Consider the following 18,773-nt stretch of genomic DNA (forward strand, 5'->3'; position numbering starts at 1 on the left):
TGCTGAGTTATATCTCAGAGGCGAGATAATGATGCTGTTTAATCATTTTTACAAGATATGAAACCACTGGCTTCCCCGGGAAGATCATTAATGAAAACCATTGTTCACCGTTGAAAATAGAGTTTTAATTATTTAACACAGAGATTAAACCATTAGGGACTGGGCGGATGGACAGAAACGTGCACACACGGTCGGGAGACTCTGGTTTTATTAACCTGCCCAGTTTCTTCCTCACAAGCCTGTCACAGGCCTCTCTGAGCTGCGGTTGACTTAGCAGCTCGGCTGGAGACAGAGGGAGGGCCCGGCAGGCAGGGGTAGGCGGCAGGGGTGGCCTTGGCCCATGGACGCCCTGGAAGAGCCCAGGCTGCGGTGCAGACCAGGTGGACATCATGTTGTTCTGAGGACCTTGGCTGCCCTGGTGTGCCACCTTCCAGGGATAAGTGAGGGACAAGGTTTGCACCCACAAAAGCCTCTGCCCCCTCCCCCACAGCCCCTGACTCTCTCGGGGAGAGAATTCATCCTGCTTCTAACTGGGTCTTATTCAGGCAGGCCCTGACCAGGACGCCAGATGGCCAGGACAGAGGTGACCGGGAGCCAGAGACCAAGTGAGCATGCAATGGCCCTTGTACAGGAGGGTCTTCAGGAAGGGGGCAGGGGCGCTGTCCTCATGTCATCCTCAGAGAGGAGGCCTGGCTGCAGGAGTGGGGACAGGGCCTTTACCTGGTGTGCGGACAGCCTTCTCTGAGGCTGGGGCTGCCGACAGACTCAGGGCCTGGTGCCAGGTGAAGGAGAAGGGGAACAGAGCCAACACACTGCCAGCAGGGGGCCAGGTGCCCCCATCCCCAAGATATTTTCCTTTGTCCTGTGATTTACAAAATTCCTACCATCAAATGTCTTCTTAATAACCCCTTTCATTGTAAACGTGCCGGCAGCACGGCAGGTGCTGGGCGCCTCCCGGTGGTGGGGTCCCTGGGACCCTCACCTCCCTCCCTCCAGCCAAGCCTGTATCTGTAATGCAGAGATTTGGCATTCAGGTACCAGCAAGCACGTGGGCATTTTGAAAGCAGCCTTGTCTTGAGGGGGACAGGGCTGGGCACAGAGCAGAGTAAGTAAGGCACCCTAATGCTCCAGCCTGGGCGAGGCCCCACCTGTCTCCCACCCTGCCAGCCACCCTGAGTGACCAGGTCAGACCCCAAGCACAGCTCGAGGGCAAGCTGGGCCTGGCCCACCCCATGGTGCCAGTGAAGCTGAGGCTTGTGGCCCAGGTACCTCCTGGGCCCTTGGTGCTAGGATGCCCCCTCCCTGACCCCTCGCCCGGGCCCTGCGGTCCATTGGAATTACCCTCCATCTCCTATTAGGACCAATAAATTCCAAGTGGTCTTTCTTCTTCTTATAGTTTTTAGGGTTACATAAATTTCACCTGAGCAATTTTTTCACGCTTGAATATATTACACGTGCCACTGGCGCTGCAGAAGCTAATTGATACTGTGATTCGTCATGTTGCTGGCCCATAACTCAGCGAGCAGAACAAGCGCCTCGGTTTCATATTTCTCACATGCGTGGACACGGAGGAGGAGGACGAGGAGATGAAATATTTCCAGAAGCTTTTATTCCTGTTGTTTGGGTGGATGCCAACATCTTTCTAGAAGAAAGCTCGTGTTTCCAGTGCGGCTGATTGGAACATTTCCCTGGTCATCAGTTAGCGCTGCCTTCCTTTCTTAAACTGGGATGAGTTAAGTGCATGTTTGGAAAGGAAACATCTTCAGACAAACAGGGAATCACAGCCTCTCCATATTACCCAACATCCCCTTTTTTCAAAAGAAAACTTTCTATGTGGAACTAAGTCTAGACGCTGCAGTGTGACCCACACCCCACCCCCACCCGGCAGGGTCCCTCTCTGGCTCCCGGCCCAGGCCATCTCCGGGGTGTGGCTGCAGTTACTGTACCTGCCAAGCTCACGGCTCTCCCCCTTCTTCTCACTGGCTCTCATCACCAACCACAAAGCCCTGTGAGAGGCCACAGTGAGCTGAGTCCCTGCAGCAAGTGGCCAAGCCACGGGGGCAGTCCTGGAGGGGTGTGTGTCTCACAGCTCGCTACCCCATTGCAGACTGAACTGAGCCCACGGTAGGGGCACAGCCCGGGCGCAGCTGCTCCAAAGCAAACACACTGTGACCTGTAGGGCAGACAGAGCCACCCAATGCATGGCCGAGCCTGTAACTCTCCCGGGGTCAGTAAGCAGCCTCGTCTTGCTCTCTGAGACGGGCTGGGGGTTTCCAAGCCCAACATGTAACCACTAAGGGGGGCTTTATTCCCAATGGCCACAGGTGCCCGGTGGGCCCCGGCTCTAGGCTTCTTTGCTGGCACCCCCCACCAGGCCCCACAAGTGGGGCACATATGCACCCGGCCCTGGGTCCCACACCCCACCTGGGCAGCACAGGCCACGTGTGATTCTGGAGGTCCCAAGGCCAGAGGTCCAAGCTCGGAGCAGTGGCCCTTCCCAGGGCTCTTCTGTGGTGGTGAGCCCAGAGGTCCCTCCCCCACTGCCTGTCTCCCACGGTGCTGGAAGCTTTCCTGCCCTGGAGAGATGGCTGTCCTCTGCTCACAGGCAGCCCCTGTCCACACTCATCTCCTGGGCTCATCTGGGAAAGGAGACCCTGAATCCTGGTAGGTGGGCGGTGAGGGGCACAGAGATGGCCTGGGGTTGGGGCTGTGACCGGATGTGGGCCTGGCCAGTACCAGGAAGGAGCAGGCGATCACAGGGGAAGGGGGGGGGTGCAGTGAGTGTGCCTTGGGGAGAGCAGGAGACCACGGTGGGGGTGCAGACAGAGAGCTGGCCTGGGGCTGGGTACCCAGGGTTGAGTGAGGAAGACACCAGAGAGGCGTCTCTTTTCTTGTTTGTTTATTAGAACACGGAAATCAGGGTTGGGGGCACTCCTTCCCACGAAACCCTTTGTCTTCTGAGCAGAGTGACTGAGGGCTGGCAGGGGGGGGGCGATGGGGAGGCCTCCCAGAGCGCCTGCTCCCCCAGTCAGCCAATGGCTTGGTGTGGTAGACCATACAGTACCAGGTTGAGGGCCGTGGGCAGCCTCTGTGGCTGGCGCTGTTGCCACTGCCGGGAGGCTAGAAAGGGCTCATCTGGGCAGAGCAGGGCGGCAGTCAGGGCCAGGCTTACTCAGGTGGAGGATTCCCGCCCCCCACCTCAGACCCGTATCCACCCCCTCCTGGGCCTCTGTGACCAGATGGGTCCCTGGGTGCATGGCAATGCCCCTCCCCCATCATCACTCCTGCCCATCTGGGGGGTGGGAGGAGACAGAGAGAGCCCTTCCTGCCATGTGATTTGTCTGCGCTGGAGCCCAGGTGCCACCTGTCTCTTCCCTGTCTCCCAGGGGCACCTGTCTCCCTGCCCTGGCCCAAGGGGGTGCTGCGTCCAGGCTCCTGGGAGCAGACCCTGAGGTGGGAGGTAGGCCTTGGAACCTCCGAGTGCCCCCTGGAGGGGCCATGCTGCAGGTACAGCCTGGTCTGGGGGGGTGGGCAGGGCTCACCTTGGCCGGCCATGTCATCAGCCCCCATCTTCTGGAGGAGGTGGACTGCCCTCCCCAGCGGCTTCCCGAGAGGCAGCAGATCTAGGGGAGGCAGGGACCCCTCAGCTGGGCTCAGCGGTGGCCCAGGTCCCATTGGCTAGTCTCTCACTCACTGTCCCACAGCATGGCAGCCCGCATGGCGTTGTCCTGCAGCAGCGTGGCCCACTGGTTCCCCACAATGCTCTTGACACCCACTAGGCTCAGGAGAATGGCCGTCTCCACGGGCCCCTCCAGGGACAGCTGCAGGGCACTGCGGAGCAGAGCTGGATCAGCACAAGGACTTCCTGCCGGTCCCAGGGGAAATGGCACGTTGGGGTCGCCACCCTCAAGCCTTTCTACAGAAGGTCCCAAAGCGCCGGATGAGCAGGACTGGGAGTCAGAGGCACCTCCAGACACAGGCCAGCCAGGGGGAAAACAGTGAGGGTCTGGGCATGCCCCAAACCCCAAGCTGCTGCCCCACCCTCTGCTCATGAGGGGGCAGGACAGGAATCCGGAGCCCAGCCTTCCTCCCTTGGGGGCCCTTCCCATGGGCACAGGGGACCAGCTTGCCCTGATTGCCCCCATCTCACCCAGTGCCCCAGCTTGCCCAGGGTTTCAGCTAGCCTGGGGTCTCAGCTGACCCAGGCTGAGCTGGACCCGCTTCCCGGCTGGTCAAGGGGGCGTACCTCCTGCCCTCCCTCAGCTCAGAGCTGCGTCGCAGGCTGTCGGTGGAGTGCGTCAGGTCCAGCAGCACCATCATCTGGCACTCTGCAACAGAAGGCAGCATGGCCAGGCTCCCCCACCCTGTGCAGCCCTCTGGGGCTGGGGGGCACACACGGGATGGGGGTTGGGGTCACAGCCAGGGCAGGGGGTGGGGCTGGGGAGGTTTGAGCCACAAGTCAAATGGAAGGACTTTGAGGAAAGGGTGTTCCACAGTATGTTCCCTAAGCTGCCCCACCCTGCCTGGAGGGATGACCCTCCCCGCTGACCCGGACCCAGCGGGGGGGGGGGGGGGGGAGAGGGTGCTGCTGGAAGGACTGGGTGGGCCTGCCTGCACCCCGGGTACTGTGGGAGCTGGGTGCCTCACCCTGCAAGTTCATGGCCACCAGCCTCTCCAGCAGAATGTGGGACAGGAAGCTCTCCATCCCGTAGAAGAAGAAGCCCTGACAGCTGCCCAGGAGCTGCTCCCACTCCGCCTGGCTGCCGGAGAGGGGAGGGGGTGCCTGTCAGTGACCACCACTCCTACTCTGCCTGGCTGCAGGGAGGGCAGGGGGTCAGTGACCACCATACTGCCTGGCTGTGGGGGTGCTGCAGTGGGACTGGGGAATCAGGGAGTGCAGTGACCACTGGTCTGACTCCGCTGGCTACAGGGGTATTGGGGGCCATTGGGACGCAGTGGCCACCATCACTCCCACTTGGCCTGGCTGTGAGGGAGCCAAGTGGGCATTGTAAGGACATGAAAGGGCTCTCCAGCTGACCATCCCTACAGATGGGCTGCTCTGGGGGTGGGCACACACTCCTGGAGAGAAGGGCCTGGATACGCACCTCTGCCACACTGATGACTGCCCGCTTCCCATGCTCTGACGGCAGGGGTGGGGCAGGGTCAAGCCCTGCCGTGGGGAAGGACCCCGACTCAGGATGGTGGAATCCCAGGAGCAGCAGTGCTCAGGAGAGTGGACAGAGGTGGCCATGCCCAGAGGATAGGGCTGCCTCGGTGGGCAGGGGGCAGCGAGGGCACTGGTCACCATGGGAAAGGGGAGCCTGGACATAGGAGGGTCTGGGGGCATGACTTGGGTAACAGGACTGGGGCAGACTAAGGGTGCAGGGCAGAGGGGCCCCAGCTGTGAGCTGGGGTTCAGAACCCAAATTCCCCATGTGGTAGGTCCCTGGAGGGCCCAGACCCTGCTGCCTGACTGGCAGGAGCTCAGGGAAGGGGTGTGGAGGGGGAGGGCTAATGCAGGGGGGTGATGGGGATGTGGGTATGTAGAAGCCTAGGAGGGCCTTTGAAAAGGGCAGGATCGTGAAGTGATGTGCGGAGGAAGAAGGTGGGGCCTCTGGCCTGTGGGGGGCGGGTCCTGGGAGCAGCCCGACCCCAGCGCAGCCCCTCACCTCGGGAAGGTCTTGTTTCCCAGGTGACCCGTCCAGCGGTTCGTGAAAGTCTCTCGAAATCTTTCTACAAGTTCCCGGGTCATGAAGACAGGAGTCAAGGCTTCTGCAAAAGAGATTGAGGGGAGGCCCCGGGTCACGGGGGCGGGCGGGGGCAAATGATGGATACCAGTCCACCCTGCCCATCTGGCCTGGATCTCAGCAGGGGGCCATGTTACCACCCCCCCCCCACACACACACACCCCGAGTCCGAAAACCACTTTAGGCAGATTGAAGGTTGAAGACAGGGCCCAAGGGCATGGCAGCAGCTGGCTGGGTGGGGAGCTGGACCCACAGAACCGCCAGTGCACTAAGGCCCGTTCTGTCTGCCTGAGCCCAGTGGAGCTAAGACACAGGGGATGCCCGCCTCCCCAAATGAAGCCTCAGCTGCATCCATCGGTCGCGCAGGTGCTCACCCATGCACTGGGCCTCCTCAAAGGGGTCTGCGACGACTGGGGCGCAGTCAAGGAGAGGGTGCTCGGCCACAGGCGAGGCGGGGCTTGGGGTGGGGCATCAAAGTGTTAGCAGAGGGGGGTGCTCGAGGTGCGGGAGATGGGTCAGGGGTGCTGGGTCATTGCTGGAAAGGATACACTTGAAGTTGTCTGAGTCGATGATGTTGCAGTTGGGGGGCAGGATCCGGGGAATGCTTCCCTGAGGGAAGTAGTGGTAGAGACTTCTATACGTGCACCCCCCCAGGCCCTGGGGGGCTCTCCACTTCCCTCCACTGCTTCCCTTGGCTCCCAGCTGCACCCACACCCCTAGCCATCCCTCCAACTGCCCCCCCAATACGGCCCTGGGTCCCCCCAGCTGTCCCTCTTCCCCCACTGCAGTCCGGGTCCCACTGCAGGCTGCCCACCTTCCTGCCCTTCCTGCCTATGTTCCTCCTCTTGGGTTCCTTGGCTCTGCCCTCCTTCCGTGCTCCACCCTCTGTCAGAGAGAGAGAAGAGGGTTGACGGGTGATTTTCTGCTTTGGGTGAAGTAGGCATGTCAGCCATCTCCCAAACATCCAGCTTGGTCCAGGAGACTTCACACAGGTGCACCACGCGAAGCTCCCGACCACGCAACTGGCCGTCTCCCCACCCAGGACACTGGCCAGTCCAGTTGGACCCAAGTCACATCTGTGGCCCTCCTGTGCACGCCCGGCCTCCTGAGCATGGGATACAGCTCTGCCAGCATCCTGTCCATGGTGACTCAGCTGCCGTCTCCGGGCCTGTTTCTGTCCCTGGCTTGTTTCCTTCTCAGTAGGAGTCATGGTTCCCTGCTTCTCTAACTCCTGCTGGTCATTTTTTTATTGGGTGTCAGAGTCTGTGTATTTTGGGGTTAGGTATTGGGTATTGGGTTGCTAACCTCCACTCCGTGGAAAAAAGGTGAGCCCCATGGTAAGGACCAGCAGAGTGAATGCTGGGCATTTTCAATCCTGAGAATGTTATGGAACTGCCTGACACTCTGGGGGCTCCGTTTGCTCAGGAACCCCATTCAGAAACCCTTCTGGTCATGCCAATCATTGTGGAAGCCACTGTAAGTCCAGTGGGGATGAGGCCTTTCCCCATGGGCCCCTTGTGGGCACTGGGGGTGCTCCTGTTGGGTGGGTCTTCCCTCACTGGGTGGAAACAGTGGGCTGACACCTGAAAGGTGGGCAGTTCAGCCCACCAGCCGCTCTGTCGGTAAAAGGCGGGGCTGTCCACCCTAGGTCATGACGATGTCCTGCTGGGTTATGACCAGTGGGAACCGGCTCCCAGGGGTTTGCCGTGGGGCTCAGATGCCTGACCTGGGCAGTTTCCTCACTCGGATCCATGCTCAGTCGGGCCTGGGGTCCCCTTCTCTCTGATGTTCAGCCCGGCTTTCCCATTCTCTGCCCTGCCTGCAGCCTGAGATGCTGCCCAGTCATCCCCAGGGCTGCCCCGAGGCTGCCCTGGTCTGAGCCCCTCAGGGTCAGTGTACCTCACTGCAAGTGCTCATTCACAGCCTTGACCTGCCTCCCGGTGGTCTCGTTGGATGGCCTGGGGCTTCGCCAGAAGGAAGCGCTTGCCCCCTGTGTTTGAACTGAGGTCTACAGCCGCTGTGTCAACACACCCAGTGAGAAAACACCACTGAACCCCCCTCCAGCTCCCCAAGCCCCCAGGCCCCAGTGGGGCCTCTCCTGGAGCATCTTGCCTACTCACCACCAGCCCTGCCCTTGGAGTGGCTCTGTGCAGGCAGATGGGTGGGCATGGCCCTGGGAAGAACTGAGAGCACACCTGCATGTCCTGCCTGTGGCCGAGGACGCCTCTGAGAGCTGAGACTCCTGGCCACCACACACGCACTTAAGCTGTGTTCCATCTCTGGCTCCACGTGGACAAGGGGCTCTCACCTGTCCCCTCCTGGCGCAGGCGGTTCATTAGCATCTGGAGAGAGAAGTCCCGAGATACAGAGGACACTGCCCCCTCGTCGAACATGGACAGGCCTTCCAAGGGCAGCTCCAGGAGGGGCCGGTCCACGATCAGGATGACATTGTCTGCAACCTCAGGTGTGACTGTAGCAGTTGCTGAAATGGCAGCTTGACATTGAGCTCTTGAGGCTCTGTGTGCAGGTGTACATGTGCACACAACACATGCACACTCCTGGTACACATAAGTGTGCACTCGTACAAAAGCACACAAGACACATAGAAGCCCTTGCATGCATGTACACTGCACACACACGTATATATGACACATGCATGAATTTAAATACACATATGAACATTACACACGCGTGCACATTTACAAAAGTGTATTCCCAACACATGAATGTACACGCGCACACAGTACGTGTGTGCACACAACAGTGCACACAATACATGCATGTATGTACATATGCACACATGCCAAAGTGCACACAAAACATGCATACGTGTGTACACGCATGTACACCACACACAAGTGCCTGAACTGCATGCGCAACACAAACATACATTATTACACATTGTACACATGGGTATAAACAATGCATGACACACAAACATGCATGTAAACCCATGCATGCACATATACACATGTGCACACTAATATATATGGCAGGCACACTCATGCACACAAATATACTCAGAGGGATTAACACAGAAAATCTATGAGCTGCAGTAGCAGCAGCACACAGACATCCATGTATGCGCGCACACACACACACACACACACTCATCTGCCAGGCTCACGCTGGGGCGGCTTGCATGTTGCTGTGGTGCAGGAAGCCACCCCACCTATTGCACATCTCAGCAGAGCTTCCAGAATCAGACAGACTAGAAAGATGAGCAATCTGCCTCAGGGGGGGTTAGCATGGAAAACCTACGCGCAGCAGCAACAGCACCTGGTCAGACAGAGGCTGGTAGAGGGCCCCCTCTCGTCGGAAGACACCCAGAATGTTGACTGAGGACGAGCGGCCTCCTCCTCACAGAGCTGGCAAACACTCAGCCCTCACGTGTTCAATGAGAGCAACAGCAGCAAGCACCCACGACCCATCAGCACACGGCTTTACAAATAGGGACTCAGGACCATGGAAGCGGTCAAGAATGAAGTGGAATGCGTCGCGGTTGATGCCACAGGCACGGGGGGCTGGAGTGGACTGGCACTGCTGTTCTGCTAAGAGTGACATCACATGCTCCACCACAAAGAGCACTCCAAGCCCCACCCTGCAGTCTGACGCTGTGAGAACATCCACACACCCACAGGAAGTCTAATTAGTTGTTCAAATTACACACAATCACTGAACCTAAAGCCCACGGTCGCTGAGTGGATTCTGACTCCTAGTGACCCTCCAGGACAGGTGGCAACTCTCCCTGGGGATGTCCTGGGCTGTGAATCTTTACGGGAGCAGACAGCCTTGTCTTTCTCCCATGGAGTGACTGGTGGGTTTGAACTTCTGACCTCATCGCTAGCAGCCCAACATGTAACCCACGATACCCCCAGAGCTCCTACACTAAAGCTAGTGATGAAGACACTGAAGAACTCCACCAATGGCTTCTATGTGAAATCGATCAAACATGCTGCCAAGATGCCTTGATAGCCATTGGTGATTGGAACGCATATTCTGGAAACAAGAGCAGTACACGGAGAAACGAGCAAGGCTGCAATGGTGGTGAAATTTCTGCAAGACAAACCCCTCCTCACAGCATGTGCTTTTTTTGACAGCAACCCTGGGAGACCTCGGCTGATGGAGTGAAATCGACTGCATCTGTGTGGAGAGCTGAAGGGGAGGCTTAATAGGACCAGCCAAAGCAAGGCAGGGCTGACTGTGGGACAGGCCCACCCAGGCTGAGGCTGGAGAAAATTAAGCAAGCTCATGAGAACCAAAATACAGCCGTCAGTCTCTCCTATCTGAATTGAGAAATGGTCTCGAGAAAAGATTTAACACACTGAACGCGAGTGGCAGAAGATCTGAGGAGCCGCGGGAGGCCAAGAACTCACACATGAAGAAAGCAAGAGTCGTGAGAAAGGCAGGAAGAACAGGCGCAACTGCCCCCCCAGCAGAGACTGGAACATGGCAGCAAGGAGGGCGCCAAAGGGCTGAACAGAAAACATCAGTGGGCAGCTAGAGAAGCCAATGCTAAAGAATGAAATGTGCAGAAACCCAGAATGAGAAAACCCCAAGGAAGTGCATAGTCCCCGTGTCTGAGACTGAATGAGCTCCAGAAAAAATCAGCGCCTGAGTTTCAGTATTCAAAGATCTACGGGCAGGAAACACCCAAAGACGACGGGAAGCATGCACAGTCACCACGCAGAGAAGAACGAGCCGACTTCCTGCTCCTCCAGGATCAAGGATGCCGAAGGGTGAGGTTTCTAGAAGCCGAGGGAGCGATGGAAGCACTTCCTCGTCTACGTACGCCAGGAAATCTGGAAGACAGGTCCTTGCCCAGTAGCCTGGAAGAGACCCGTGCTTGTACACATCCCAGAGGAAGGTGGCCCAGCAGACTGCGCAGACTCAAGGACGTTACCAGTGACACCACGCACGAGTAAGGCTTTTCTGAAGGTCATCTAGCAACGACTGCAGCAGAACATTGACGGGAGCTGCCAGGAAGCCAGGTTAAAAAGACAGCCTGAGGGATGCTGCTGAACCTTGACTGAAAGCAGAGAACACCAGAAGGATGCTTACTGTGTCTTACTGACTACGCAAAGGTGTTCAACTGCGTGGCTCATGGACAAGTATGGGTGGCCTTGAGGAGAACAGGGATTACAGAAGGCTGTGCGGACAGAACAAGGGCACAGTTTAAAGTCCAGAAAGGTGCGTGTCAGGCTTGCATCCTCTCACCAAACGTATTCAACTGTACGCTAAGGCAGTAATCCTGGAAGCTGGATTAGACAAAGAAGGAGGGGCTTCAGGACTGGAGAAGACTTATCCAGGGCCTGTGATGTGCAGAGGACACAGGCTGGCTTGCTAAAAGTGAGGAGGATGTGAAGCACTTGCTGATGAAGATCAACGGCTGGAGCCTTTGGTGTCGATTGCAACCAATGTAAAGAAAGCAAAATCCTCACAGCCGCCGACAAACAGCATCATGATGGATGAACAAAAGACTGACATTGTCAAGGACTTCATTTTACACACCGCACTGGCTAAGTCTCTTTACAGTGTTAAAGAGCCAAGATGTCCTTTTGAGGACCTTGGTGCTTGTGTTTTCTAACATCTCGTGTGCACGTGACAGATGGGCGCTGAGTGCAGCAGGCCTCAGAAGACCTGGTGAGTCGGAGTTCGTGGTGAGGAGTACTGAGCGTGCACACTGGGGCTGCCCGAAACGAATCTGCTTTGACAGAAGTACAGCCACCTGCTCCTTCCACCTGAGGGCTGGCTGGCTCAGACTGTGGACACGTCACCGGACACTGGGCTTGGTACAGTGGAGGGGAAGATCCATGAGACCAGCTGATGGACGACATAGGACTGGTTAGTGTTTGACTCAGTTGTTCACGGGAACTGACTTGAGAGCACCTGACAGCAGCAGCAACTTGGACACACATGCACACACGTGAGCACACACACATGCATGCATTCAAATACACACCACGACCACACACAACGCACATACATGTACACACGAGTGCAGACAGAGAGGCATACTTGCACACACACACATGGGCACACACACATGGACACACATGAACAGAAATGCATGCATGCACGCATGCACATGTACACGCATGAACAGACATGCATGTGCACACTGATGAAGGCATACACACAGATGCACATACATTCTGGAAGCCTCAAGCAGCCTCTTTACCAGAGCAGGGAGTCGCCCCCTCCCTCCAGGGTCCTGTGAGCACCTCAGAGGGAGGGGCGGGTCCTGGCTGCCGCTGAGGGGGTGCTCTGTTGTGTTGGGCGGGGTACTCACCACCACTCACCTGGAGGCGTAGACACCTTCCTTTCTTTGTCCTTGCCCCTGGGCTTTCCAGGCTCCATCACGGGCACGGGGATCTGTGTTCTGAAATTCGGGGCACATGGCTGGCTTTCCACTTGTTCACTGAGAACACACATCGTGGGCTGTGCATACGTCACCCCCTTCCTCTCCTGCCCCCAGGATCTTCAGATGGGGCCCCGCACCGCCACGGGCCAGAGACGGACTGACCAGAGCGGGTCTGACCTCAGCAGAGTGGGCCTGCCCCACTCAGCCTCACCGCCAGTCCTGTGGGCACCGAGGCCCGAGCATCCCCACCTGCACCTACTTGGCTTCGGGACACGCCATCAGCGGGAACAGTGGCTTCAGGTACTCCTCCAGGGGAGTCAGGACTTCACTGAAGGCCTGCAGGTAATTCTCATCCTGGGAGTTTTGTGTTGTGCCCAGTATCTGTCACCATCGGAAAGCACCGGGAGGGAGGACCCCGTAAAAGCCCTGGTGCGGGTTCCCCCGGCCCTGTCCCGCCTGGCCAGAGCCACCAGCCTGAGGGGTCCCCGGTTGGGCGGAAGCATGGCACCCAGGCCGCTCACCGAGTCGTTGCCTAGGGCCTTTTCCTCAATGTAGGTCTCCACAACTGGCTGCTCCCGCAACTGCTGAATGCTGGTCAGCAGGTTCACGAGGACACTGGGGTCCACCGTCACCCGAGCCACCCGGCAGCAGCCTGCGGGGAGGAAGAGGCCAAGCCTGCAGCAGTCACAGCCTGCCCTCAGCCACAGGTCAGTGCCCGGCACACAACGGGGGCCTTGAGGGAGGGGGGTGGACACTGTGACGTCTGTATATGGAGGGTCAAGAGTGTTGACAGGCAGTTGGCCAGCAGGAGGGCGGGGGGTGGCCTAGGAAGGCAGTCCTAGAATCTCCCACCAGCAAAGGACTCACAGGCCAGTACCACCTTTCAGGGCCACGGGCACTCAGGGCCCAGCCTCACATGGGGTCTCTGTCACAGCAGGGCGCGCGTCTGGGGCCCAGGAGTTCACAGGGAGCCACAACAGGTGCATGGCTCCTCCTGGGCTTGGGGGTCTCAGTAAAACCACCAAGGGGTGCTGGGGGTGCTGCCCACCCTGCACAGCCCCACCCCCTGTCGTCCAGGACACGCCCAGCCTGACACAGCCCCACCACTCAGCCCAAGACGTGCCTAGCCTGCCAAATCCCTAAGGTCTGCACCCTGTGGTGGAAGGGCCCCGGTGGCTCCAGAGAACCGACTCCATCCTGGGTTCTGGCGGGTTAGGATGCTAGATGAGGCCAAGAGCAGGACATCCCCCAGCTACTTTGAGTCCTGCTGCCCTGAAACTTGCCCTGCCTGACCCCCCCACCCCCACCCCTCAGCTGCTGGGCTGGCCCAGCACAGGGACTCACCACCCACCGCGACCTGCTTTCCTTTGGGTGCAGAGACCAGTTTGGGCTTCTCGAACACTGCGCCATAGAGACGGGACCTGTGGGAGGAGCCACGCGCGATCACCCCCCCACACGGCCCTCGGGGGGGTCCCAGGCCCCTGCCACGGCAGTCCTGGCCCCACAGCAATGGCGCCCACAGCACCCCTACCCAGCCATCATTGACTAGCCTCAGGGGCCCTGCGCCTGAGAGAAGGGTGTTGGGGGTCATGCCTCAGCCTCTTTCTCAGACCGACAGGGCCTCACAGGTCTGCAAGGGCATGGGAGCTAGGAGAGGGTCCCGGTGCCCACGTCCTCATCTCTGCCAGCAGGACCCTGCTGGGGGTGGGGGCTGCTCTGGGGGCTCCGACTCACAGGCTGTTTCCTTGGCTCCCAGCTCCCCCCACCACCCAACTTGCCCACAGCTGTATCTGCTGTAGGCAAGGGAGTGGATGTCCCTGCAGGACAGAGTAGCAGCCCGCTGGGCTCCGGAGGCTGTCCATCTTTACAGGGGCGGATAGCCTGCCCTTCCTCCCGCGGAGCAGCGGGCTGGGAGCTCCAACTGTGGGAGCCTTCCGTGGGTAACGAGCACGGGCTGGCCAGACATACCTGTCTTGCGAATAGTGCAGAAAGAGGACCCGGAACATGGGAGGGACCTCGCTCAGGAGGGTGAAATGCTGCTCGGTCACCCCGAGGTTCTGCCAAGCCTGGGGGGCCACAGAGAGCGAGTGGACTTCAGGCTGAGCGAAGCCCCACGTCCTTGTCACGAGAGGCGGCTTAGCCCGGGTTTCAATATGCGGGCGCTGTGGCCCAGTCCCCTCGGAAGGGCAGGGACTGTGGGCATGAGCTCTTCCCAGCACTGGGTTGAGGGCAGGCTTGGACCTTCTGCTGGGAGCCCTCCAGGGGCCTCAGAATGCTGGTGCCCACTTGAACCCAACCTGAAGTAGGGCCAGAACATTATCTAGTTGCACCCCTGCGGGCACAGTCCTACACACCACACATGCTCACGGTGACACATGACACTACAGGTATGCACACACACACACACACACACACAAACATGTGCGCACAGACACTTGTATACAGAGACACCCTGCACCACAAATATGCCCGCATAACACAGAGAAATGCGTGTATGCACAGAGACACGTAGGTACAGCTGACATGCATGCACACATTTGTGTGCAAACAAACGTGTCCACATGCACAGATGTTCACGTGCAGACACGGCACTGACAATGTACATGTACTCACACTCACCAGGACATTTGCACATATAGACACATGTGGGAAACAAAGATTTCTCCCAAGTCGTCTCCCCCAAATATATGTTAGACTTGGGACACTGCTTGCAGCTGATGGTAAAGGATTGTCAAGTTACCTCCCTGAAGGCAGTCAGTTGCCAGACTACTGTCTGGTCCCACACAGGTAGGCCCCATTCCCTGCTGTTAAAGACAATGGGCTACTTCTCTCTAAAGGTTTGGGGCTGGTCCCTGTAGGTGGAGTTTACACCTATGGCGATTGATCCAGAGAACAGGTCAAACCTGCTCAGTGACATCCACAGTTAGGCTGCCATCTTGAATCTAGGATCCGCCCTGCCTGTCACATGGATATCCCCAATCCCTCCTCTTCCTATTGCGTGTATCCCTAGATTGTCCCCCCCTCCTTGCTGTATTACCTATAATATAACCCCTTCCTGTGACATATGTTTTCATCTGTAATTAGGGGGCTTGCACACCCCCCAAAGGTATATAGGCCTGGGTTAGTGCGATAGTTTATTGTGCCAGCCTGGCGTGTAAACACAAGTAGGATTAATTGAAGGACAGAGGGATAAATGGCTCGGTGAGCCTCGCCTTGCTTGTCTCTCGTTCTTTAATCAACGGACTTGCGTGCGGCTGCCTTGCTTGTTCTGTGCCTCAATTTAAAGGGGTACACTACCTGGGGGATGCCTAGCCTGTGGACTGTGTCGCTGTAAGTTAAGGTCTCTTTAAGCCCACACGATTGGAATGTTCGTCTCTAGAGCTGGGGACCGACAGTTGGTGACCTGCCTTGCTGTTTGCTGTTTGCAGCTCTCTCTACAGAAAGGGACTGGCAACTGGCGGCTCTCAAACCTTAAAACACTGCTAGTGTCTCACTGCTTTATAATTTAACTGTTAATTTCTTGTATTATCTATCTGTATATAATTTAATGGTTCATTTCTTGAATTATATATCTATCTTTATAAATATATTTATATATAATTACTAGCAATCTGGTTTGTCTCTCTAGAGAACCCTGTCCAACACAGTTAGCAATAAAGATCTCTCTTGGCCTCTCTACACTCCCCCATCCTCTCTTCCTCGGTCCTCGCTCTCCTGTTCCCTTTCCCCTTGTCCTCCTTCCCCTCCCCCTCTCTCCACGTGGACCACCAAGTGGGGCTGAGGTGAGCATGCTACCATGATATGTGTCTGCCTCCATTATTTCAATCTCGCTTCTGTCTCTCATGCTCTCTATGACTTCACTATAATCTTTACTTAATATTGCGGTACAATTGTGCCTATCCGACCCGTGATGATGTGTTAGGGCGGGTACCCTGACAGACACACACGCATGCACACATGCAGATGGATGTCACACAAACATGTGTGCACATACACACATGTGCAGTCACAAATATGTGCACAAGATCTGTGTGTGCACAACATGTACATGCAGCTATACATGGACACACACATGTAAGCCTGTATGAGCATGCAGAAATGTATGCACACCTTCAGACACAGGTCATTGCAGGTATGCACGCGTGTGCATGCACCAAGTACACGCAGTGCACACACACAGACATAATGCAAACATGCAGGCATGCGTACACACAACACATATGCATCCCAAGACACAACACACATGCGTAGGCAGGTACCAACACACACAAACCCATATGCACACACACAGGCTTCAGTGCCAGTTGTTGCAGGCTGACTCCCCTCACAGCCCCTCCAAGTGGGCCACCCTTTCCCTGACCCCAGGAAGCCCAAGCCTTGAGGGGGTGCCAACAGTGGGCCTCCAAGCTGCCCTCTTTGGTACTGAAGCTGGCAGGAAGGCTGGCTCACAGCAGCTGCTCCACCCTGCTTGTCCCTCACCTTGGAGATGGTGGCCAGGCCCTGCTCCACACTGGCACACAGGTCAGTGGCCGCCCTGCCCTGGGCCCTCAGCCGGACCTGCAGCTGCAGCAGGGCTGCCAGCTGGGAGCTGCTGGTGCTGGTCGTGGCGGCCAGCAGGACCTCCCGCATCATCTCTGAGGCCGAGCAGCTCTGAAAGAGACCATGCTGGGGCTGGGGGCTGGGCACACAGGGCCCCCAGGCAGGGAGGCCCCGTTCCCGTCCAAAGGCACTGGCCGCCACACTCCTTGTCCTCAGGGGCCAGGGACTGGGGTCCTGGGGCGAGTGTAGGGGCATACCTGAGACAGAGCCAGGAACTGGAGGCTGGTGGCCAGGTCCAGGGTGCCCGCACACTCCACCAGCTCCAGGCTAGCGGCGGCAGCCACGTCCAGGGCCCCTGTGCCCAGTGAGGCCTGCAGGGCCTGCAGCAGCACCTCAGAGGCCTGGGCCAAGTACTGCTGTGCCAGCACGGTCCTTTTCTGGGGCGGGGTGGGGGAAGGGGTGTCAGGCTGGGTGGCATCCCATGCTGGGCGGCAGGAGGGGGGATGGCTACCTTCAGCTGAGCGCCTTTCTTGCTGGGGCCCTCAGGCAGCACCCTGTCGGCTGGCAGAGTCAAGCTGTGTTCATCAGCACTTTCCTCCTCGGCCTCCTCTGTGGACTTGAGACTGCTCGGCTTGGGCTCCACCTGGGAGGCCGCAGGGGATGGGTCTTCAGGTGCCCACCCCCCCCACCCCACTAAATGGCCCCTGGAAGGCGGGGCAGATACCCTGGGCAAGATGGGTCCCTGCTGCAGGACTCCAACCAGCTGCACCCGCCTCGATGCCAGGGCGGTGCGGGGGGGACCCCACTCCACTCCTACCTAGGTGTGTGAGTCCCTCTACCTTCCAGCGGAGCCACCTAGCCCGCTGCCCTTCACCTGGCCTGTCGCTGCCCACTCATGCTGCCCAGATGGGGCACAGGCCCTGCCACCCACGGTGCTACGTGTGCACAGCTCAGGCTGGCATGGGAGCAAGTCCCTGGATGAAGCCCTGTGGCTTAGACCGGCTGATCCACCACAACCAATGGACACTGTTGTTCCTTGGGGTCCAGCCATCTCTGGGGCGGGCTGGTGCCTGGGGTGTTCTGCTGGGGTGGGTGAGCCAAGGCCTCGAGGACTTGGGGTGAGCAGGCTTCACCAGGTCTTGGGGACACTCTACTTAGAATTACCTCAAAGTCTTGGTGAGGACAGGGGTATCAGAATGACTGTCGGGGGCTGTGACTTGGTGTGGGTGTGCTTTCCCTGTCCTCTGACCCCTATTGTGAGCCCCCTCTCGTACCTGCCCCCACGAGTTTGTCTCAGAGACCCGTGACCCCTATTCTGTTCTGCTAGCCTGGCTAAAGGCCAGGCCATCCCCCACCCACCATAGGGCACTGTCCCTCGATAGATACTCCACACCCCAGATCTCTGCCTGTAGCTCAGCTGAGGAGCACAAGTGGGTACCCCACCCCGTCACATACCAGGAGGCTCTCGTCCCAGTAGACGGCAGGGGACACGGGGCTGGCGTTTGCAGCCAGAAGGCGCAGGGCCCTTCCCATCAGGCCCAGCATGTGTGCACGTCTCTCGGTGCGGCTGGTGCAAAAGGACTGCAGGCTGTTGAGCTGGGCCAGCACGGTGTGTGCCAAGGTCCGTTTCAGCAGGAACCATTGCTCAGAGACACAGACCACACCACCGTCACCACCGGATGGCATAGGACACCACACCACCCCAGCCGCGCCTCCCGGAACCCCTCTGCTCTGCCGGGGAATCCACCCAAACCTGACAAGCAGCTACATACAGGCAACCAAGTTCAAGTCCAGGACCATCTCTGGCCCATTTATGTCACACTAATCTCATTCGTGCCTCACAAGATCTAAGAAAACAGCCCAACTGGAAGACTGTATTTCCTTCCAAGAGAGGCTAGTTTGAAAATTCAGCTTGTCTTTAAAAAAAAGAAAAAGATAACTGATTGAGACCTTTCATGCATGGCCCAGTGCAGGCCAGGCAGATGGGGACTCAGGAAGTAAGGCTGTGGAAGCACCTGGGGGGCAGCTGTTAAGAAGACCCCCATTTTATTACCCAGTTAAATCCCCTCCAAGTATCAGCTCCAAAGACAGGCAGGGGTCAGCCTCTCATGGCCAACAGCCAA

The 18,773-nt window shown here is 57.9% G+C and overlaps 1 protein-coding gene across 1 annotated transcript in view; it reads right to left on the reverse strand.

Annotated features, from left to right (window-relative positions):
* CFAP46 (cilia and flagella associated protein 46) overlaps window positions 1-18,773 on the reverse strand; it is a 67,681-nt gene that overhangs the window by 5,702 nt on the left and 43,206 nt on the right. The window contains exons 41-61 of the mRNA XM_075533488.1: window positions 18,106-18,294; window positions 17,162-17,293; window positions 16,908-17,087; window positions 16,591-16,761; window positions 14,080-14,177; window positions 13,456-13,532; window positions 12,633-12,763; window positions 12,371-12,492; window positions 12,066-12,129; window positions 9,380-9,392; window positions 8,056-8,229; window positions 6,562-6,632; window positions 6,296-6,356; window positions 6,122-6,157; window positions 5,670-5,772; window positions 4,648-4,760; window positions 4,247-4,328; window positions 3,695-3,831; window positions 3,543-3,623; window positions 3,065-3,135; window positions 721-772 (exon numbers count right to left, since the gene is read on the reverse strand). Coding sequence (XP_075389603.1) covers window positions 721-772; window positions 3,065-3,135; window positions 3,543-3,623; window positions 3,695-3,831; window positions 4,247-4,328; window positions 4,648-4,760; window positions 5,670-5,772; window positions 6,122-6,157; window positions 6,296-6,356; window positions 6,562-6,632; window positions 8,056-8,229; window positions 9,380-9,392; window positions 12,066-12,129; window positions 12,371-12,492; window positions 12,633-12,763; window positions 13,456-13,532; window positions 14,080-14,177; window positions 16,591-16,761; window positions 16,908-17,087; window positions 17,162-17,293; window positions 18,106-18,294 — 2,158 coding nt within the window. The remainder of the gene's footprint in view (window positions 1-720; window positions 773-3,064; window positions 3,136-3,542; window positions 3,624-3,694; window positions 3,832-4,246; window positions 4,329-4,647; window positions 4,761-5,669; window positions 5,773-6,121; window positions 6,158-6,295; window positions 6,357-6,561; window positions 6,633-8,055; window positions 8,230-9,379; window positions 9,393-12,065; window positions 12,130-12,370; window positions 12,493-12,632; window positions 12,764-13,455; window positions 13,533-14,079; window positions 14,178-16,590; window positions 16,762-16,907; window positions 17,088-17,161; window positions 17,294-18,105; window positions 18,295-18,773) is intronic.

Source organism: Tenrec ecaudatus, chromosome 16, assembly GCF_050624435.1.
Source record: "Tenrec ecaudatus isolate mTenEca1 chromosome 16, mTenEca1.hap1, whole genome shotgun sequence".
In the NCBI taxonomy this organism is placed as follows: Eukaryota; Metazoa; Chordata; class Mammalia; order Afrosoricida; family Tenrecidae; genus Tenrec; species Tenrec ecaudatus.